The 24,454-nt window shown below is 32.0% G+C and overlaps 1 protein-coding gene across 1 annotated transcript in view; it reads right to left on the bottom strand.

The window, feature by feature from the left end:
• Window positions 1-7,978: 7,978 nt before the first annotated feature.
• The window catches only part of LOC127710160 (RNA helicase aquarius-like), a 53,693-nt gene continuing 37,217 nt past the window's right edge, over window positions 7,979-24,454 (bottom strand). The window contains exons 30-39 of the mRNA XM_052215894.1: window positions 23,856-23,993; window positions 20,826-20,897; window positions 20,267-20,454; window positions 19,495-19,666; window positions 18,971-19,141; window positions 18,358-18,443; window positions 11,300-11,411; window positions 10,670-10,732; window positions 9,591-9,710; window positions 7,979-8,237 (exon numbers count right to left, since the gene is read on the bottom strand). Coding sequence (XP_052071854.1) covers window positions 8,196-8,237; window positions 9,591-9,710; window positions 10,670-10,732; window positions 11,300-11,411; window positions 18,358-18,443; window positions 18,971-19,141; window positions 19,495-19,666; window positions 20,267-20,454; window positions 20,826-20,897; window positions 23,856-23,993 — 1,164 coding nt within the window. The 3' untranslated portion in view covers window positions 7,979-8,195. The remainder of the gene's footprint in view (window positions 8,238-9,590; window positions 9,711-10,669; window positions 10,733-11,299; window positions 11,412-18,357; window positions 18,444-18,970; window positions 19,142-19,494; window positions 19,667-20,266; window positions 20,455-20,825; window positions 20,898-23,855; window positions 23,994-24,454) is intronic.

Here is a 24,454-nt window from a genome sequence, read left to right as displayed (position 1 = left end):
TGACTGTAGATGTATTGACTATCATATATTGATCCAAAAGTTTAGAAGTATCAATCTCTGTAGATTTTGAATAAAATATTGTCTTCTCCTTTGTTATACAAATGTACTTTTTACAAATTAATTTGAACGCTTTTATGATTTGAAATTCTGACATGTCTAAAAGACTGCTTTTTAAATGAAATACATTGCAGAATTTTGGAGAAGTGAAACTCTTTTGAACTCTGACAGTAGATATATTTTGAGTATCAGATATAGAACGGTGAAACACTTTTGACCTCTGACTGTAGATATATTTTGGGTATCAGATATAGAGCGGTGAAACACTTTTGACCTCTAACTGTAGATATATTTTGAGTATCAGAAAAATAGTGGTGAACCACTTTTGACCTCTGACTGTAAATATATAATTTGAGTATCATATATAGAGTGGTGAAACACTTTTGACCTCTGACTGTAGATATATTTTGGGTATGAGATAAAGAGTGGTGAAACACTTTTGACCTCTGACTGTAGATATATTTTGAGTATCATATATAGAGTGGTAAAACACTTTTAACCTCTGACTGTAAATATATATTTTGAGTATCAGATATAAGAGTGGTGAAACACTTTTGACCTCTGACTGTATATATATTTTGAGTATCAGATATAGAGTGGTGAAACACTTTTAACCGCTGACTGTAGATATATTTTGGGTATCAGACATAGAGAAGTTAACAATGTTTGACCTCTGACTGAAGATATATTTTGGGTATCAGATATAGAGTGGTGAAAAACTTTTGACCTCTGACTGTAGATATATTTTGAGTATCAGATATAGAGTGGTGAAACACTTTTAACCTCTGACTGTAGATATATTTTCGGTATCAGACATAGAGTGGTGAAACAGTTTTAACCTCTGACTGTAAATATATATTTTGAGTATCAGATATAAGAGAGGTGAAACACTTTTGACCTCTGACTGTAGATATTTTTTAAGTATCAGATATAGAGTGGTGAAACACTTTTGACCTCTGACTGTATATATATTTTGAGTATCAGATATAGAGTGGTGAAACACTTTTGACCTCTGACTGTAGATATATTTTGGGTATCAGATATAGAGAAGTTAACAACGTTTGACCTCTGACTGTAGATATATTTTGGGTATCAGATATAGAGTGGTTAAAAACTTTTGACCTCTGACTGTAGATATATTTTGGGTATCATATATAGAGTGGTGAAACACTTTTAACTGCTGACTGTAGATATATTTTGGGTATCAGACATAGAGTGGTGAAACACTTTTAACCTCTGACTGTAAATGTATATTTTGAGTATCATATATAGAGTGGTGAAACACTTTTGACCTGTGACTGTATATGTATTGACTATCATATATAGAGTGGTGAAACACTTTTGACCTCTGACTGGAGATATATTTTGGGTATCAGATAAAGAGTGGTGAAACATTTTTGACCTCTGACTGTAGATATATTTTGAGTTTCATATATAGAGTGGTGAAACACTTTTGACCTCTGACTGTAGAGATATTTTGAGTATCAGATATAGAGTGGTGAAACACTTTTGACCTCTGACTGTAGATATATTTTGAGTATCATATATAGATTGGTGAAAGACTTTTGACCTCTGACTGTAGATATATTTTGGGTATCATATATAGAGTGGTGAAACACTTTTGACCTCTGACTGTAGATATATTTTGGGTATCAGATATAGAGCGGTGAAACACTTTAGACCTCTGACTGCAGATATATTTTCAGTATCAGATAAAGAGTGGTGAAACACTTTTGACCTCTGACTGTAAATATATTTTGAGTATCAGATATAGAGTGGTGAAACACTTTTGACCTCTGACTGTAGATTTATTTTGGGTGTCAGATATAGAGTGGTGAAACACTTTTGACCTCTGACTGTAGATATTTTTTGAGTATCATATATAGAAAGGTGAAACACTTTTGACCTGTGACTGTAGATATATTGTGGGTATCAGATATAGAGCAATGAAACACTTTTGACCTCTGACTGTAGATATATTTTAAGTATCAGATATAAAGTGGTGAAACACTTTTGACCTCTGACTGTATATATATATTTTGAGTATCATATATAGAGTAATGAAACACTTTTGACCTCTGACTGTAGATATATTTTTTAGGTATCAGATATAGAGTGGTGAAACACTTTTGACCTCTGACTGTAGATTTATTTTGAGTATCATATATAGAGTGGTGAAAGACTTTTGACCTCTGACTGTAGATATATTTTGAGTATCATATATGGAGTGGTGAAAAACTTTTGACCTCTGACTGTAGATATATATGATGAGTATCAGATATAGAGTGGTAAAACACTTTTGACCTCTGACTGTAGATGTATTGACTATCATATATTGATCCAAAAGTTTAGAAGTATCAATCTCTGTAGATTTTGAATAAAATATTGTCTTCTCCTTTGTTATACAAATGTACTTTTTACAAATTAATTTGAACGCTTTTATGATTTAAAATTCTGACATGTCTAAAAGACTGTTTTTTAAATGAAATACATTGCAGAATTTTGGAGAAGTGAAACTCTTTTGAACTCTGACAGTAGATATATTTTGAGTATCAGATATAGAACAGTGAAACACTTTTGACCTCTGACTGTAGATATATTTTGGGTATCAGATATAGAGCGGTGAAACACTTTTGACCTCTAACTGTAGATATATTTTGAGTATCAGAAAAATAGTGGTGAACCACTTTTGACCTCTGACTGTAAATATATAATTTGAGTATCATATATAGAGTGGTGAAACACTTTTGACCTCTGACTGTAGAAATATTTTGGGTATCAGATAAAGAGTGGTGAAACACTTTTGACCTCTGACTGTAGATATATTTTGAGTATCATATATAGAGTGGTGAAACACTTTTGACCTCTGACTGTAGATATATTTTGGGTATCAGATAGAGAGCTGTGAAACACTTTTGACCTCTGACTGTAGATATATTTAGAGTATCAGATATAGAGTGGTGAAACACTTTTGACCTCTGACTGTAGATATATTTTGGGTATCAGACATAGAGTGGTGAAACACTTTTAACCTCTGACTGTAGATATATTTTGGGTATCAGACATAGAGTGGTGAAACACTTTTAACCTCTGACTGTAAATATATATTTTGAGTATCAGATATAAGAGTGGTGAAACACTTTTGACCTCTGACTGTATATATATTTTGAGTATCAGATATAGAGTGGTGAAACACTTTTAACTGCTGACTGTAGATATATTTTGGGTATCAGACATAGAGAAGTTAACAATGTTTGACCTCTGACTGTAGATATATTTTGGGTATCAGATATAGAGTGGTTAAAAACTTTTGACCTCTGACTGTATATATATTTTGAGTATCAGATATAGAGTGGTGAAACACTTTTAACCTCTGACTGTAGATATATTTTTGGTATCAGACATAGAGTGGTGAAACACTTTTAACCTCTGACTGTAAATATATATTTTGAGTATCAGATATAAGAGAGGTGAAACACTTTTGACCTCTGACTGTAGATATTTTTTGAGTATCAGATATAGAGTGGTGAAACACTTTTGACCTCTGACTGTATATATATTTTGAGTATCAGATATAGAGTGGTGAAACACTTTTGACCTCTGACTGTAGATATATTTTTGGTATCAGATATAGAGAAGTTAACAACGTTTGACCTCTGACTGTAGATATATTTTTGGTATCATATATAGATTGGATAAACACTTTTAACTGCTAACTGTAGATATGTTTTGGGTATCAGACATAGAGTGGTGAAACACTTTCAACCTCTGACTGTAAATATGTATTTTGAGTATCAGATGTAAGTGTGGTGAAACACGTTTGACCTCTAACTGTAGATATATTTGAGTATCAGATATAGAGTGGTGAAACACTTTTGACCTCTGACTGTAGATATATTTTGAGTATCATATATAGAGTGGTGAAACATTTTTGACCTCTGACTGTAGATATATTTTGAGTATCATATATGGAGTGGTGAAAAACTTTTGACCTCTGACTGTAGATTTATATGATGAGTATCAGATATAGAGTGGTAAAACACTTTTGACCTCTGACTGTAGATGTATTGACTATCATATATTGATCCAAAAGTTTAGAAGTATCAGTCTCTGTAGATTTTGAATAAAATATTGTCTTCTCCTTTGTTATACAAATGTACTTTTTACAAATTAATTTGAACGCTTTGATGATTTGAAATGCTGACATGTCTAAAAGACTGTTTTTTAAATGAAATACATTGCAGAATTTTGGAGAAGAATAACTCTTTTGAACTCTGACAGTAGATATATTTTGAGTATCAGATATAGAACGGTGAAACACTTTTGACCTCTGACTGTAGATATATTTTGGGTATCAGATATAGAGCGGTGAAACACTTTTGACCTCTAACTGTAGATATATTTTGAGTATCAGAAAAATAGTGGTGAACCACTTTTGAACTCTGACTGTAAATATATATTTTGAGTATCATATATAGAGTGGTGAAACACTTTTGACCTCTGACTGTAGATATATTTTGGGTATCAGATAAAGAGTGGTGAAACACTTTTGACCTCTGACTGTATATATATTTTGAGTATCAGATATAGAGTGGTGAAACACTTTTGACCTCTGACTGTAGATATATTTTGGGTATCAGATATAGAGCTGTGAAACACTTTTGACCTCTGACTGTAGATATATTTAGAGTATCAGATATAGAGTGGTGAAACACTTTTGACCTCTGACTGTAGATATATTTTGGGTATCAGACATAGAGTGGTGAAAAACTTTTAACCTCTGCCTGTAGATATATTTTGGGTATCAGACATAGAGTGGTGAAACACTTTTAACCTCTGACTGTAAATATGTATTTTGAGTATCAGATATAAGAGTGGTGAAACACTTTTGACCTCTGACTGTATATATATTTTGAGTATCAGATATAGAGTGGTAAAACACTTTTAACTGCTAACTGTAGATATATTTTGGGTATCAGACATAGAGAAGTTAACAATGTTTGACCTCTGACTGTAGATATATTTTGGGTATCAGATATAGAGTGGTTAAAAACTTTTGACCTCTGACTGTAGATATATTTTGAGTATCAGATATAGAGTGGTGAAACACTTTTAACTTCTGACTGTAGATATATTTTCGGTATCAGACATAGAGTGGTGAAACACTTTTAACCTCTGACTGTAAATATATATTTTGAGTATCAGATATAAGAGAGGTGAAACACTTTTGACCTCTGACTGTAGATATTTTTTGAGTATCAGATATAGAGTGGTGAAACACTTTTGACCTCTGACTGTATATATATTTTGAGTATCAGATATAGAGTGGTGAAACACTTTTGACCTCTGACTGTAGATATATTTTGGGTATCAGATATAGAGAAGTTAACAACATTTGACCTCTGACTGTAGTTATATTTTGGGTATCAGATATAGAGTGGTTAAAAACTTTTGACCTCTGACTGTAGATATATTTTGGGTATCATATATAGAGTGGTGATACACTTTTATCTGCTGACTGTAGATATATTTTGGGTATCAGACATAGAGTGGTGAAACACTTTTAACCTCTGACTGTAAATATATATTTTGAGTATCAGATGTAAGAGTGGTGAAACACGTTTGACCTCTAACTGTAGATATATTTTGAGTATCAGATATAGAGTGGTGAAACACTTTTGACCTCTGACTGTAGATATATTTTGAGTATCAGATAAAGAGTGGTGAAACACTTTTGATCTCTGAGTGTAGATATATTTTGGGTATCATATATAGAGTGGTTAACAACGTTTGACCTCTGACAGTAGATATATTTTGGGTATCAGATATAGAGTGGTGAAACTATTTTGACCTCTGACTGTAGATATATTTTGAGTATCAGATATAGAGTGGTTAACAACTTTTGACCTCTGACTGTTGATATATTTTGGGTATCAGATATAGAGTGGTGAAACACTTTTGACCTCTGACTGTAGATATATTTTGAGTATCAGATATGGAGTGGTTAACAAAGTTTGACCTCCCACAGTAGATATATTTCGGGTATGAGATATAGAGTGGTGAAACACTTTTAACCTCTGACTGTAGATATATTTTGAGTATCAGATATAGAGTGGTGAAACACTTTTGACCTCTGACTGTAGATATATTTTGGGTATCAGATATAGAGTGGTGAAACACTTTTAACCTCTGGCTGTAGATATATTTTGAGTATCAGATATAAGAGTGGTGAAACACTTTTGACCTCTGACTGTAGATATATTTAGAGTATCAGATATAGAGTGGTGAAACACTTTTGACCTCTGACTGTAGATGTATTGACCATCATATATTGATCCAAAAGTTTGGAAGTATCAATCTCTGTAGATTTTGAATAAAACATTGTCTTTTCCTTTGTTATACAAATGTACTTGTTACAAATTAATTTTACTCTCGTTAACAATACATCATATCATAAGTTCTTGATGGATGGGACCAGTAAAAGGCATTAAAAAATAAGGATTTTAAAATTAGAGTATATTATTAAAAAAAATTTAGATCCATCAATTGAATTAATGCAGTTGCATCTGTTTCGTACCACTAAAGGAAACAAAAACACACGTCAAACAAATAAGAGTTTAAAATACTACCTGAACACATGTTTATTCCAATTTGGACTGAGCAACCTTACATTTATTTTCATACCAACACAAACAATGTATATTTTTATCCTACACAACTTTATTTTCAGGGAAGTATCCTGTTATTTGTAATTAATCTTTCATTACACCAATATATCTTACACTTTTTACACAGTGTTCAACATCAGAATGATATCAATTTGAAAGATTTGCTCTTAGTCTTTGACTCTTTCTTGGGGGAATGCAACACTAAAGGAAAGTTGTCCAAATGACATACAGCCTATTGTTTTAGGCACACAGAAAAGACAACAAGCATTCTGAGAGTATTGCATGGCAATACATAGTCCCCTACCGGGTAAAAATTCATTATACTGGAACAAAAAGCTTACTTGTTATATAACTTGTCATGGTGTAAACAAAAAGTAAATATCATGTCAATATCTTCAAGCATGACTAAAAACAGTGTGGAAAACTGATTATATGAGTGAATTCTTCAAGTCCAAGGACCATAACTCTGCACAAAATTATTAGACCGAAACAAAAATTTGAACTTGATCTGTAACTTGTCATGATAAAACTATATACCAACTATCAATCAATATCGTATAAGCATGATGAAAAAAACATTAGATATGATTAATAGTTCTCTAAAATAAGATATGATGTAATACAGTGTATATCTATTTTCAAACTATAATCAAATATAATTAATAGTTCCAAATATTTTTTCTTTCATTTGTCACAAACTAATATAGATTTGTAACTTATCTATAAAATGTCAACAACTTTTATCTACACAATGTAATGTATTGAAATATATACAAAATAAAAATAGATTATTATCTAATTAAAGGATTTCTCTTCATAATTCAGAAAATTAGTTTATACTAAATAACTAACAAACCTGCCAAAAAATTCTTTAAATAATTGAACAAAGAATGTCTTTTAAAAAATGAGTTATCTCCCTTTGTACAGAAATATGGTTTAACATAGTACTCTAACATTAGATATGGTCCAGAGTTATGGTTAATTACTCTGGATTAAATCATCAGACCGGATCAAAATTTGAACTTTATCTATAACTTGTCATGATAAAACTATATACCAAATATCAAATCAATATCTTCAAGAACGAAGAAAAAAAGTGTGGAAAGCTGATTTGCCGGACTGACAGAAGGACAGACAGACAGACGGACAGAGTGCAAACCTAAAGTCCCCTTCGACTTCGTCGGTAGGGGACTAAAAAGTAGACTATACTAATACTAGAAAAGCAAGAATTGCTTTAAGATAAAAAATCAAAGTTTCTTTATAGATATGGCTATGTTTTATTTACAATGAAACATCAACTAATAGTGTTGACTTGACAGTTATTGATCTAATTTTGTTTTTTAAATCACTTGAACTGCAGTGTGAAGTAAACACTGATTCCTACACAATTATTTTCTCCTTGACATCAAGTGTCCCTCAGTGTTTGAAACTGATACAATAAATAGTTCACTATTTCTCCAATTGAAACTCTCATTTTTTTCTCTGTCTAGGTGGACCTTTTAATTCCTGAGGCTGCAAAATTACAAGTTACAATTTTAAAATAATCATTAATAAAAAAAATTATGAATAATCAAATTCACTAGTAATAAGCAAATGTACAATTTTCAAAAATAAAACATAGTTAACCTTATATGTAGCTCATATGTTGCTTTATCTCACTTGAAAACTACTCTACTGTTGTCGCATTCACTGTTTCCTGATACTATGATATATATTCTTAATACTCAAGAAAGGTATTTGCATATTTTTCCAGAAAAAAACATGTGACTCATACTTTAAGTGTACAGGTTGTTCTCACATTTGAAAAATCCTCTTACAGGCATAAATATTCTTCATGTTTATTTGTAAATGCATTTTGTATGCACTTTTTAATGCAAAGTTCCCCCAAATGTAGATTATTCTGGAATTCTGTCACAAATATTCATACTAAGTATAATTATCTCTCCATTCTCTTACAGATAACCTCCATATGGAGTATGTTATATGGGGTATTATATCTTGTAGTGTGATAACATTGCTTTCCAAGAACACCATATCCATATAAAATATAAAAATTAATGTCATAAAGTAACCAACATTGTCAGTGAAAAATACAGGAATAATACAAACGTCTAGACAACCTCAGGCCACATCAACATAATGTTAGATAACTTTGCAGAAAATAATGCATGCATAAGGCAAGTAATATATAACAATTTCGATATAAAAACTATCTGAAAGAAAGATAATGATAAAGTACACATAGAGAAGCTATCTCAAAATAAATACTCCATTACTGTAAAAATATAACAGTATCCACCATTATGATCGTACTTTGATGGGAAACTTTTTAGTTTATATCTAAAACAGCTATAACATTCTGTAATTGTCTTCACCATACTTTGATGGGAAACTTTTTAGTTTATATATAAAACAGCTACAACATTCTGTAATTGTCTTTGACAACTTCAGGTGTGACCACTACTGCCAATCCAATCTGCCAAACTTTAAACACTAATGTTTGAGTTAAGGGCTGTTCCATTAAAACATACATGGTACCCAGGGAAGGCACTTTAAAAATGGGGTAACAACCTATAGAGGCAAATTAAAATTTCATTTACATTTCCACTATGCAAAAACATAGATGACACCCACCCATAGTTGAGATTTGGAAGTGCCTTCCCTGGGTCCCATGTATGTTTTTATGGAACAGCCCTAAGACAACCTTTTCTATGTAGTATTGTGTGGACTGTTGTTTAAGTCTTTTCATCCTTTTTCGTTTTTTTTGTTAATAGTATATTCAGTTTTCTTCAACGTAGGATTTTTTTGTTTAATGTCTTCTGCCAATTATAAGTAATTGAGATGCAATATATCTGGTGTACTTACTGTAAAATCCTGCTGTTTCATCATGGTGTTAATTCTCTGATTGTAGAAATCATAAACAAATTGTGCCATCTGTGCCATGTCATCTATGACCATCACTGGTTCTTTTACAGCACTACCAACCTAGTAAAACAAACAGAAATCTTAACCTTCTCTACTAAGTCCATCTTTCAAGGGATTCTTGTTTGCTTTTTAAACCTATAAATCTTGATATAAAAATTACTAATTGTAATCTTCAAGCAAAACTTTAGTATAAACTTTATGACTTTTCATTTCATCCACAGTGAAACTCCACTGGTCTCTTTTTATGGATAGTACATATCTCAGTTGGTTTGATATGTGTGTTTGCAGTTATGTCTTAGATTTCAATGAAAGTAATACTTTCATTTCTAAATATCTTTTACAACAGGATAAAGATATTACAAATTGGTCAAAACTTTTAACTTAATTTTATATCATGTATAGCAATTTATTGTGGAACTTTAGGAAAATACTTAGTTTTGTCATTTCACACCCAGCTTTTCAAAGTAAAATATTTCTATAGCAAATAAGTTTAAGAACTGGTTCGTTCGATAAATCTTTTATTGGCTTAATAGACTTATTAATAAAGATGATAATGATACTGTTGATTTCAATTTACAAGGGACATTGCACAAAATCTTGTCTTTCTAAACTGTTCATGATTTGCTACAAAGTACAGTCACTAATAGTAGAGTGTAGGATGGCATGATTTAATATCAGCAGGTAAAGTACTTTGAGCTTGCTATGGGCAATAGCAAGTGTTCTTTGATATGGTATTTTATTATTGATTTACTTGTACTTGTGTTTTGATGTGTTTCGAACAGACAGACTGAGCCCATTACCATATCCCTGAAGTGTCATGCAGCGGGGACAAATAGTTTTCTTGTATTGTTATACTACTAACCATAAAAGGTTTGATTTTCAGCAAAATTAAAGAAGTAGCATTTGAACAACCGTTTACATGTATTTATCTGGAATCAAGTAGATATGATGCTTTGTACACCACTAAAAGGTTGTGAACAATAAATTCTTACTATCAGAAAAATTTTCTGTGACATTACCTTTTTAGAAGAAGGATAAGATTCTGTAGGTACTATGTGTAGTTGTAAAGGTCTGGTCATCAACTGAAAGTACAATAAGAAATTTAACAAATTATAATAAAATCAACCAGAAATAGATACAATGTATGTTGTGCACATGGATATTTTCACTATTTTAATGCATACTATTTCGCCTGATAAAATGCATACTATTTCCCATGATAATTTAAAAAATCATTATTTGCAGTAATCTTTATTACAACCAACTTGAATGCTGTGGATGAACATTTAGTAGGACTGTTTTTAATTGATTAGGTGATTTATATCCTTTTCACAGTACACAGCATATGAAGTAAATGAAAAAGGAATTACAAAAACATACAAGCAATTCCTTTGTCTTTTGTTTTTTTGGGTTTTTTATATGTATTTTGGGTCATGAATCAATCGATTTTACATTATCAAAAATTTGAAACAAAAAGGATAATTCTAGATGATTATTTTTTATGAAAATATTTTCTTGTATAAACAAAAATGGAGAAATTTTCAAACAATATGAAAAATACATGAAGTAAACTTTACAGATATTGAAATAAAAAAAAGAAAATACTTTAAAATATCTATACTTTATGTAAGATTTCTTGAGATACTTACTTGATTAAAAGCTGGTGTCAGTTCAAAACAATTACTAAACAATGAGACTCTAGCAAAGACATACAGTCCTAGTCTGGCTCTGGACATGGCTACTATAAGACGTCGTACATCTCTACACATAAGAAATAAATGCTTTAACTATGATGGTTTTCTAACTTTATCTTAACAGTTGAATAGAATACTTTTTTTTATCCACTTATGTTCTTCATCTTCAACTAACATCGTGGCACCCAAATTGAACCTTGTACCTCGCTCAAGCTTTGTAATTTTCCAAGTTATAAAGGGGCATAACTCTACAACCGTAAGTGACTTCCAAATTCAAACTCTGTCTGTGAGTTTTGATTTTTAGCATCGTGAATGAGTTTCATAAAATTTGGATGAGAAAAACTTTTAAAAGTTAGTGTGTGGAAACGAAAAAATTTGCAATTTTTCAAGTCATAAAGGGTTTTGGTTTTTAGCATCGTGAATGAGTTTCATAAAATTTACATGAAGGCAAACTTTAGTTAGAGTGCGGAAACAAAAATGGGATGAACGTAAAGATGGAGGGTCAAGGGTAACACTTAATGTCATCAGTGCCTACACCGGAGCATAAAAACAGAAAACAAATGGAGATTTGCATTCAGTCTCATTATGTGTTTGCAGGCACAATTTCCAGAAAAGGTTAGATCATTTTGAATTAGAAAACGACAACTTTCATTGAAATATTGGATTAAGGCGAAGTGTACGTAATTAAGTACTCCACAGATTTTTAAAAAATTTTACATATGGATTCTGCTTGTAAAAATATATCAGAAAATAAAATAAAAAAAGGGGGTAACCATTTTCGTTTTTTAGATACAAGCTGTTGAAATTAACAGCATGATACGCCAAAAATACAAAGGATATATAGGGAAAATCATAAAAATAGGCAGATATTTTTACTTTATCAAGATTTTCTATTTCGTTGGTCCACAAAGTTTTTTTGAAAATCGATATACCATTCAAAAATGAACGACGATTCCATTGATACAAAGAAAGTCCTTAGCAACCGTGCTAGTTTTCAAGCTATATCCTGTGGAAGTTTGATTTTTAGCGGAAAAAATAAAAAATATTCGGCAACATGATTGATGTCTACTGTAACGTCACCACAACTTCTCCTCTACAACGCTATTATACAGTACAGTGTCAAAACAAAATCGTGAGTGTGTATAACCCATTTTCCTAATAATGGCAAATGCTCAAGCGTAATCAATTGATCAGGAAATAAACTGACTAATTTATAAGGCTATTTCTGCTGCAAAAAAAAATGCAAATTGGCAAAAAAAAATATACTGCAAGTGAAAGAACGTTACTGTATAGACTCTAACTCCATCTTTTCTAAATTAGACAGGGTTTCACATCTCATTTGAAATGCTTGTATTGTTCTAATTTTTATGAATCAAATATCGAGTTTGAAATTGTCCCGGTTAACACAGTGTTGACAGAATGATTCTATACATATTTGAATAATCGGTTTTAATATTGAGATCGCGTATAAACGTCTTTTCTTAATCTTATTTCTGCATGTCTGAAATATAATTTTCTGCATCTTTTCATCCTCACCATTTCCGGTGCTATTCGAGGTGTTGCGCACAAAACCCATTCTATTTGTCAGGTTCACAAACGTACAAGTGACACAACTCTGCAATTTTATTTTAAAAATTTCCTGTCTCGATCGCTTTCCCTTTAATTTTCTTTAACTATACGACAAAGCATGATATAATGTTTGCTGGAGTTTCAGTAACAAAGGAAATAATTTCTTGTACCATTATTTGTTAAATATCCACATCCAAAAAATAAGGAAACTGCATCTGCATACTTTCTTGAGAATTTTTATGGCTGAAATAAGGTCAAAAGAAGAACCCGCATATGAATTTCAGCAAAATAAAACAGATCGGAGTTTTTGATATAACTTCCCGTAGCACAGATAATTCCCAGTGTTATGCCTTCGCATTGTGTATATCGTAATGCTATAGCATTGTATATAGTGAAATGCTAAACTTTGTATAAAGTGATATGCTATAAATGTACTGGTGTAATGCTATAAATGTACTGATGTAATGCTATAAGAATGTACCAAGGGTGATGTTATGAGAATGTATCCATCCAGTATGATGCTTAATAAAATGTACTTAGTGTAATTTTATTAGAACGTACCTAGTGTAATGCAAGGAGACTGATCATAATGTAATGCTATACGAGTTTACCTAGCGTAGTGTCATACGAATTGTGCCTGTATATAATACAAATGAATTGCTTTTTTGTTAATATAATATAAAAATAAAATGCTCCGCTGGGGCGCAGCTTGATACAACCGCAGAGGTTGAACCCTGAACAGTTGGGGCAAGTATGGACACAACATTCAAGCATGATACAGCACTGAATTTGGATTGTAATTAAATATTTGACACAGCATAGGTTTCTGACACAGAATGAATGTGGTCTAAGAACTTAAATTTTTTTAATTTACCTATTCAAACCATATCATTATTATTTGCTTTTATATATAAATCAGAAATAACCAATTTAAAATGGAAAATTTTAAAGAAAAAAAACGAAAAATAAATCCCCCCCCCCCCAATTTTTTGAATCCCCTTATGATTCATCACCCCCAAACTCAATCCCAGCCTTCCCTTTGTGGTATGGTACCTTGCAGTACAATTTCAGAGAGATCCATACACTTGAACACAAGTTATTGTCTGGAAACTAGAAAAATGCTTTTTTTTTTTGCCCCTTTTTGGCCCTGAATTCCTAAACGTTTAGGGCAATTACCCCCAAACTCAAACCCAGCTTTCCCTTTGTGATATGGAACCTTGCAGTACAATTTCATAAAGATCCATACACTTACACACAAGTTATTGTCCTGAAACTAGAAAAATGCTTGTTTTTTTGCCCCTTTATGGCCCCTAATTCCTAAAATTTTGAGGCAATTACCCCCTAAATCAATCCCAGCCTTCCCTTTGTGGTGTGGTACCTTGCAGTACAACTTCAGAGAGATCCATACACTTGAACACAAGTTATTGTCCTGAAACTAGAAAAATGCTTATTTTTGGCCCCTTTTTGGCCCCTTATTCCTAAACGTTTTGAGCAATTACCTCCAAACTCAATTCCAGCTTTCCCTTTGTGATATGGAACCTTGTAGTACAATTTCATAATGATCCATACACTTACACACAAGTTATTGTCATGAAACTAGAAAAATGCTTGTTTTTTGCCCCTTTTTGGCCCCTAATTCCTAAAATTTGTAGGCAATTACCCTCAAAATCAATCCCAGCATTCCCTTTGTGATATGGAACCTTGTGGTACAATGTCAGAGAGATCCATACACTTACACACAAGTTATGTCTGGAAGTTACAAAAATGCTTATTTTTGGCCCCTTTTTGGCCCCTAGTTCCTTAACTGTTGGTACCATAACCCCCAAAATCAATCCCCACCTTCCTTTTGTGGTATTGAACCTTATGGTAAAATTTCATTGAGATCCGTTCACTTAAACTAAAGTTAGAATGTGAAAACTAATGTGTCTTCGGACGACGACGACGACGCCAACGTCATACCAATATACGACCACAAAAATTTGTTTGCGGTTGTATAAAAATGCTTATTTTTGGCCCCTTTTTGGCCCCTAATTCCTTAACTGTTGGTACCATAACCCCCAAAATCAATCCCCACCTTCCTTTTTGTGGTATTGAACCTTATGGTAAAATTTCATAGAGATCCATTCACTTAAACTAAAGTTAGGGTGCGAAAATAAATGTGTCTTCGGACGACGACGACGCCAACGTCATACCAATATAAGACCACAAAATTTTTTTGCGGCCGTATAATAAGGAGATGTGGTATGATTGCAAATGAGACAACTATCTACAACAGTTTAAGGTAGATCAGATGTCTTTTTCTGAGCGTCCGTTCTGGTCATGTTGCAAAAATACTTTTTAGTTTTAAAAATATTTTACCAAGTATCATTCAGTATACAACTTGAAATTCAAAGATTGAACTATCAAAAAATTAAGTGTCGTAAAGTAAATTTAAATATTTTAGGGATTTTTTTTCAAGAAAATAAGGCCAGTGACCCCCTATTTTTATTTGATATTTCAGAAGTATTAATGAAAAGCAATTCTCTCGCCGAATTTTAGCCAATTCTATCGTTTAATGTTTCCTCGATAAGAAAAATTAAGTTTCCCCTATAAACAATATAAAATAACCCAAATTTCGTTAATTTCAATGTATTATTACGAAAAAACAATCTCCGTCATCCCAAGTTTTTATATTGAAATTTGAAATTACATTGACTCAGAAGAAGTCTTTTACAGAAGTTTAAGAAAAATCTATCGTCGAACATTTAGACACCCCAACTACCTTAAATGAAGTGGATGTAAGCAATTATTACAGGCAACCATATGACCTTCAACAATGTGAAAAATCCATACCGTATAGTCGGCTATAAAAGACCCCGACATTGTATACATTATTTTCTTCACCCCTTCCCCCTACCTTATACTCTTATACTGTATTCTATCATAATTTTCAATTGAGACTTGAGAAGAAATATTTTACCTCAAAATTGTATTCACTACTTCTGAATGACACAAAAGCACAAAAAAAAAAAAAAAATTTCTCTATCCATTCGAAATTGGAATTTGATAAAGAAAAAAAAAATAACATGTTCATACATTTTTTTCATACATGACTTTGTGTAGTTTCATTTTCAACCATGGTTCTAAATTTAGATTTTACTTTCCCCAAAAATTGCGGATGGCATTGAAGACACCTGTTTATTTTCTGCCCCTTGAAAACTAGATTTGGATGACATAAATTTTACTTATTCTGAGATAAATGTTATGCTCAATTCTTAGTTTCTGTGTGATGTTTTATGGACGGAATCTGATGTATTTTGTTTTTGCTGTTGGCTTTGTTCTTTGACTTATAAATGTTGCACTAGTGGTCGAATACCCCTTAGTATCTTTTATACTTTTTACATAAAAAACGGACATGATAACGTCTTTCTAGTTCAACACATAAAGTCACATGTAATATAATTATTCGTTACCTACAATTTTACACTACACAGGGAATTTCATTCAAAACTATGGTTTTTCAAAAAATATTGTGGGGTCAATTCTGGGTTAATTTTAATGAATTTGATACGAAAAGAAGCAGAATTGTCAAAAGTTTATTTGTTAAATTGGTTATAATTTTGTTAATAGGCGTTTTTACTTTCTGTTGAAATGAAAGAACATTAGTGAGCGCGCTCACATACCCCACGTCCCCACAATGTCATTGGAGAAATAAAATAAGTGTAAGAAAAAAAAATTGTTTATAAAAAAAAAAAATTGAATCATAATTTCCTCTCAATATGCACATCTACGTAGTCTGTCCTTATTATCTGAAAAGGTTTCATAAAATTCTGTTGTGCGGTTTGAGAGGAGTTGCGATGACAAACTGTTGCAGTAGTACATTAAAGTAAATAAGTTCAAAGAGGCGTAACTCCTAGAAAAAGAATTGAATCATAATTTCCTTTCGATATGCACAACTACATAGTATGTCCTTATTATCTAAAAAGGTTTCGTGAAATTCTGTTGTGTGGTTTGAGAGGAGTTGCGATGACAAAAGGTTGCAGTAGTATATTGGGCAAATAAGTTCAAAGGGGCATAACTCCTGGAAAAAAAATTGAATCATAATTTCCTGTTGATATGCACAACTACATAGTATGTCCTTATTATCTAAAAAGGTTTGTGAAATTCTGTTGTGTGGTTTGAGAGGAGTTGCGATGACAAAAGGTTGCAGTAGTATATTGGGCAAATAAGTTCAAAGGGGCGTAACTCCTGGAAAAAAAATTGAATCATAATTTCCTGTTGATATGCACAACTACATAGTATGTCCTTATTATCTAAAAAGGTTTGTGAAATTCTGTTGTGTGGTTTGAGAGGAGTTGCGATGACAAAAGGTTGCAGTAGTATATTGGGCAAATAAGTTCAAAGGGGCGTAACTCCTGGAAAAAAAATTGAATCGTAATTTCCTGTCGTTATGCACAACTACATAGTATGTCCTTATTATCTAAAAAGGTTTCGTGAAATTCTGTTGTGTGGTTTGAGAGGAGTTGCGATGACAAAAGGTTGCAGTAGTATATTGGGCAAATAAGTTCAAAGGGGCGTAACTCCTGGAAAAAAAATTGAATCATAATTTCCTGTTGATATGCACAACTACATAGTATGTCCTTATTATCTAAAAAGGTTTGTGAAATTCTGTTGTGTGGTTTGAGAGGAGTTGCGATGACAAAAGGTTGCAGTAGTATATTGGGCAAATAAGTTCAAAGGGGCGTAACTCCTGGAAAAAAAATTGAATCATAATTTCCTGTTGATATGCACAACTACATAGTATGTCCTTATTATCTAAAAAGGTTTGTGAAATTCTGTTGTGTGGTTTGAGAGGAGTTGCGATGACAAGAAACAGGACTGACGGACTGACGGACGGACAGACGGACAGACAGACGGACGGACGGGTCAAAAACATTATACCCTCTGCAACTCGTTGCGTGGGGTATAATAAACATGAGCCGTATTGTGTACCTGCTCCTGTGTGTCTAAAACAAAAACAGTGGTAATAGAGTCAGACTAACTCACAATAGGATACTCAGATTTCTGATTGGAGTCATTCTGTTTGAAGTTTTGAGATAGCACTGGAATACGTGATAGACCGCACAAAGTCATTTCTCTTTCATGTGCCCATTTTTCCTTTCTTGGAGTATGGGAGATAACTCACATAACTAACGACGCACGTTTTTTATCCCAAATTCCGCTAGAGGCGTGCAAATACCTATACTTCGCCTTAAATGCCCCCTAAATATCCACATTGATATGAAAATGAGGTCACTGAAATAATAATTAAGATTTTCATTTGGGAAGACCAATATTGAAATAAATAGCTGCTGAAACTACTTTGATCCACGGAGGAAGGCATTAATTAAAAATTTTTTTTAACATTATGATTTTCTCAGATGTACAACAGTTTTTGTCCTGTCTATAAACATTAATATATTTACCTTAAATGTCCGACAGTTTTTGTCCTGACTAGGGACAGTAAGATATAATCATTCTGTTGTCCCTGGTATCTGTCTACTGTTGTTATCTGGAAAACATACAAAAATTTACCAATGTGATTGAGATTTCATTTGTAAGTAGCTCAATATCTTATTGATTTTATCTACAAGTCAATTTTTATTACTGTCCAATAATACTATTTCTTATGAATAGATTGGCCATGATTTAAAAACATGTAATCTCAAAATACAGTTTGTCCTGAAATCTGACTTATCTGTAAAGTTGCAAGAATGTTTGAGTGGTTAAGACCCATAGAGGTTACTTCCTATGTGAAGAAATATATAAATGTGCTGTTAGAATGGGTTTACTTTTTCATAGTTTATGCTGAAGTAGTTGCCACTGGATTAGAGTACAAATGTATCAACTTCTACAAAATTCTTTACATGTAAGACAAAAATATTAAATTTCAAAAGGTTTCTTTGGAATCAGTTAGTGAAAGTACTGGCAAGTTTTTTTTCTTTTACTTTCAGGTACAGGAAATTGTCATGTGTCTAATGTTTAGCAACAATCTCGAGCTCCTTTCTCAAATGCATTTTACTGCTATTAACCAGTTACCTTATGGGGAAAACCAATAAATGGATTAGTTCCACATCTCTGTTTACACACATCACGGATCAGATGTTTCTGTCCATTATACGTGGTTAAAATGGAGATTTTCTCTGCAGGGTACCCCAGCATCCTCATGTACATAAAAGTTGCTACGACATACTCAGCTTCTGCCAAGTTCTGAAATATAATGGTAAAATCCTTTATGAATAATGTCATAACTAACCTTAATGTTCACTAACTAGAACTAGAATATTTCAATGGGAAGGATGTGTCAACAAACTCATCTTCCATAAACTGTGACCAAAGAAGTCTCTTGTCTGTGAATGAAGTTTTAAGCGTAGCAGTAAAAACCTGCATTAGATGTTTAACCTATCATTGGTCTAATTAACGTTATTTTCAACTGAACAAATCAACTTAATTTCAGAACAAATACCAACATTGAAAATTATACAAACACTGAATATCTTTTAAGGTGAACAAGTTTAGTGTTATAAAGAATACAAACTTTAAATAATGTAGTCAATGCATACCTGATAAAAGTAAGGATTTGGTTCTGATTCTCCAACTCCATTGAAATTCTGTACATCAATCAACTGGAAGTCATGTACAAATCCTGGATTAGTTAATCTGTATTCCTGATTCACCAGAACATGGGGTAGATTTCCTAACTTCTTATATCTCCAGTTATACAGGTTTGCAATGCTACAATATCATAAAGAATCATCCTACAGTTTCTATTAATAATATTTGTGAAGAAGATCTTTTATGACTGTAGCTATAATCTGTCCATGCTATTAGTCAATTTAACACAGTTTATCTTAACTAAATTATGCATATGTATGTACATGCGGCATGTCAGGGCCTTTAAAAGCTTACTTTATGGTGTGGCTCAGAGTTGAAGGCCTAACTGTGGCCTATAGTTGCTTACATCTATGTCATTTGTTCTCTTGTGTATAGTTGTCTCATTGGCAATCATACCACACCTTCTTACTCTTATATATCTATATCTATGACAGACATTAGGACTTATCTTAAGGTATCTGGACTATAACTGACCATTAAAGACCTGTATATTCTATTCAAAGCATAGACTACAACATACATCATAAAACCTCACAAACACTTTTTATCTTGTAAATTTTTAAATAGCATCTAAACAGGTTTTTTTATTAGATTTTCCACATTAGGAATATTGCACTTGACAAAATTAATACTATTAACTCATACTTTGATTTATTTTTTCCTTATGAATTATAAACATATGCAATATTAAAAAAAGATCTGCTCCTTTTTGTCAATTACCTTCCCCTAGCTCTGCCCTGAGCATCCAGTTCTACTGTAGGTACACCCAGTCTGACCAGTCTTGTAAACAGTGACTGTTCCATATTAGAAAACTTTTGGAATGCCATGTTTTTGATCACAGGAGGCAACTGGTGGTGATCTCCAATCATAATCCATCTCTTTAATCTATTGATGTTGTCTTCAGGATTCTAAAAGATATGTAATTTGAAATATAATTATCACTGAAATGTTATTAAGAATTTCATCTTTTCTTGAAAATATATAATCTTATTAATTGATAAAGCTTTATATAATTTCAATAAAGGTTAAGTCTTTAGCAGTTTTAGTAAAGTGGTTTATTTTCCATTGAGATACTATGTAGTTAATGTAAAAAAATTAATTAAGATTTCAAATAATTTTCAGCAAATACTTTACAATTGTAAATATTTGTAGGAAACTGCATTTTCATTTTCAGAAGTTAACAGGTATGCCTTACTATTATCTTCTGTAGATGTACTTGTCATAAAAGTGGAAGAAAAATTACTAATTTTACCCCAGGAATATGAGTTTCTACACTTACCTGTAATAAAAGTGGAATAAAAGTTTCTATCTCTAAAATTTGAGCAGCTTCCTCCATTAATATGTTGTCAAACTGTAATGAGAAAAACATTTGGCATTCAAATTTGTATCTTTTAAAGGTATTAGCACTTAAGCTCATTATTATCTTAAGATTTCTTCTAAAACAAGAATATGTGTCCATAGGATACATTGCCCTGCTCGCCTCATCACATTTCCATGTTCAGATAAATGCAAAATCTTTGGTCAAAACCCTAATGAGGCATATACATTCGAAGTCAAAGGGACCAGACGAAAGTATTTGATTTATCTGAAGTCCGACTCATCTGACATTGAGTATACCGTCATAAATGTGAAATGCATGAAATACTGTTTGAGATTTGTGTAAACTAGATATTTTGAGCAGAAGGCCTTTTTTCCGATATGACAATTTTACGATTGTGTATTCAAGCTCCATATTTTTTTGGTCCATCATTATGATTAATCAAGCATTTTTAGATATAAAACATTCACAAATAAAATCAATAGGCCAAAACACAAACTTTTATATCATTATAAATTATGAAATCAATCACCGAAAGAAACTGCAAAAGTCCTGAAAGATCACTGATGAGGGTCGTCTGTTTTGAATTCAATCACTGTAAAATTGTCATAATTATCTTAGTCCTTTCAAATATTGTAAGTAAGGAATTTCAATTTTAGTTCTAACAATTCATTTAATCTCGGCTTGGGTCATTTAAATTCGTTTTGTTTTTATATCATGTGAAATATGTTCAGCACACTAAAGTTCCATTTAAATGATCAACAAAGGTGTTAATTACTGGTCACCATAAACATGTTATTTTAACTGTTATACAAACAAGTATATTTACACAACTCTAATAACTTATGAAAATGATTAGATTACATAAAAAAACATCTGATTTGAGTTTTTATCTTTAAGTCTGAATTTTTCTATATTTCTTACTTTCAAACTTCGACAATCAGGGTCAATTTACACTATTTTTACATTGACGGGACAATGATATTTAAATGACTTAACCAGGAACATGGGGGGTCTCTTCCTATATGAAGGTATATACATATGTGCTGCTGGAATGGGTCCCTTTTTTGATACGTCAAATATATCAATGGGGTGCAAAATTAGAGAGGAAATATATCAATAGGTAGTAATTGACCAATTGTGATATATCAATGGGCCATAATTTTTCAGTTTGTTGTGCAACGATCTTCACTGAATTTCCCAAACTCTTTGTCATTAAAATTTCCACATCTGCTGAAACTTATTGACACAAGTTTCGAGCTGATAAATATATGAATGGGTTATGATTTCGCTGTGAAATATATGTATAGGTAGGGATTTCACAATTATTCAATATATGAATGGGGGGTGTTTTGTAAATCCCAGCTGCACAACTGTACCCAAAATCAGGCCTCTACATTATCATATTTTCTAACTTGTCCCTTCGGACAAGTTGTAAGAAAATTAACTTGTCCGAACTCTTAACTCACTTGTCCGAATTCAAAATTGAAAATCTTACATATTGAAGGTATGCACCAATAACACTTTAGCTTTGATCGTACCTAATGAAGCCAGGGAGCAATTTGCTAATAGCTATGCTATATGAATTTGTTTGTAACTAAATAAAGAATACCACATCAAAATTCATTTTATTATTTCAGACTGAGTTATCTGACTCAATGTCACTGTCATGTGTCGATCATTAAATCATCATCACTTTAATAAATTACAAATGTAGGACCACCTCCATATGGAGTTTTACCTTAACTTTAAAATTTTAAAGAATAAAAACGTTTTTTCCAACATATGTATAGATCATATAAATAAACAATAAAAGTGACATGCATGGCATATTTACAGGAACTTTTTAATACAAATTCACTAATATAAGTACCTCAGTTTTATTTATAATTAAAGTATGTTTCATTTGATTTTGCTTTATAATAAAATCTAAAAAGGCACATTTTCTCAGTAGAATGTTTTATGTACTTCATAAACAATATTTTTGTATCAATGTACTTAAAAATCAAGCTAAAATTATAAAAGCTTGTTTTGCCACCATCAATAATTTTAAAAGGTTTATATACAAGATATGTTTCCTATCATCAATGTATTAGTGAAATTCATAGCTTTATTATTTGTCCCATTCAAACACCTGGCCACCTTGTGAATTTCAACTGATTAAAACATGTTAGAGATCGCGATTCCAGTGATCAGGATCTCTCGGGATTTATCCTTTTGATATAAAAGCTTCTCCCTGAGAGGTTCGAATGAAATCTTCCCAGCATATTAATATTGGTTTCCTTCCCCCTTACTTATATTCCCCTGGTCAGCCGCTGCAAGCATGTTCAATCAATGACTATATTTCATTTCGCATCATCATTAAAAGAATCTTTCAATATTTTGGGAATTTAAAAGTCTTGAATTTGATATATTTTATATCTGACATTGATTTTTCACTTGTCCCATCGGACAAGTAGTATAGTGAATCTACTTGCCCGACGTCTGTGTCCACTTGTCCCGGACAATCGGACAAGCGGTAATGTCGAGCCCTGTAAACCCTGAAACCAAATTTCAGAAATCCTTATAATGTAGTTCCTGAGAAAGATGTGACGAAAAAATATTCATGGGACGGACGGACGGACTGACGGATGGATGGATGGACTGACGGATGGATGGACAGACAGAGGTAAAACAGTATACCCCCACTTTAAAAAAGTGGGGGTATAATAATAGTTGTTTTAATGACTAAAAATCCTAATAAGTATCACGGTGAGTCTGACAAGATAAGTTGAGATATTCCAGATGATTTCTGTCAAGACCTTTAACACTACAAATATTATGTTCAATGGCAAAGTCATAATCAACCAAGTTACTACTGACAATGTCTCATATATATTGTCTATAGTGTGTATCTTAATTTACAAATTTTGAATATGAATACTATGAATTATAATGAATTTGTATGAACTGGTCTAATTTTTGTTATTTTTTAAATCTTATTAAACTCACCTTGAAGCCTGCTGCAACAAGATCTCTTCTCTTCAAAGCAGCATGTGTACATGTCATAGCAATGATCTTAGCTTCCTTTATAAGGAGGTACTCAGCTCTATCTGTTCCACTTCTTAGTAATTCAAAAGCTCTAAATTCCTGAAACAGTGATAGCAGCATTTAATGGTGACATTTGCTTCTTATAGAAAGACCTAATTAATAGTATTAAAAATCTACTAAAGCTGAGAATATTGTTTATATTGATATATATAATAAAATTTATTATGATACACTAATTCTTTTGTAAAATATGGAGAGTTTTTATCTTTTGTTTGAATACTTTACCACATGCTAGTCATAAAAGCCATTGACTTATTATTTATCAATATGATTTAATTTGTTTTTGAAGAAAAAACCTGAATCCAACATGCTCCCATACCCCACATATTTAGTATGGGATAAAATGGTTCCCTATTTCAGATTTTTCAGATTAACAAACTCATTCAAGATTTTGGAGAGATGAAACCTTTATACAATTTCGAACAGGATCTTATTAAAAACTGAGGCACTATCCAAGCAACAAAAAGTATATTGGATATTTGTTCTTCAAGTCCATTGTC

This window comes from Mytilus californianus, unplaced genomic scaffold (genome assembly GCF_021869535.1).
Source record: "Mytilus californianus isolate M0D057914Y unplaced genomic scaffold, xbMytCali1.0.p SCAF_7, whole genome shotgun sequence".
NCBI lineage: Eukaryota > Metazoa > Mollusca > Bivalvia > Mytilida > Mytilidae > Mytilus > Mytilus californianus.
Note: the sequence above shows the minus strand (reverse complement) of the source record. Positions and strands in the feature narration are given on the sequence as shown.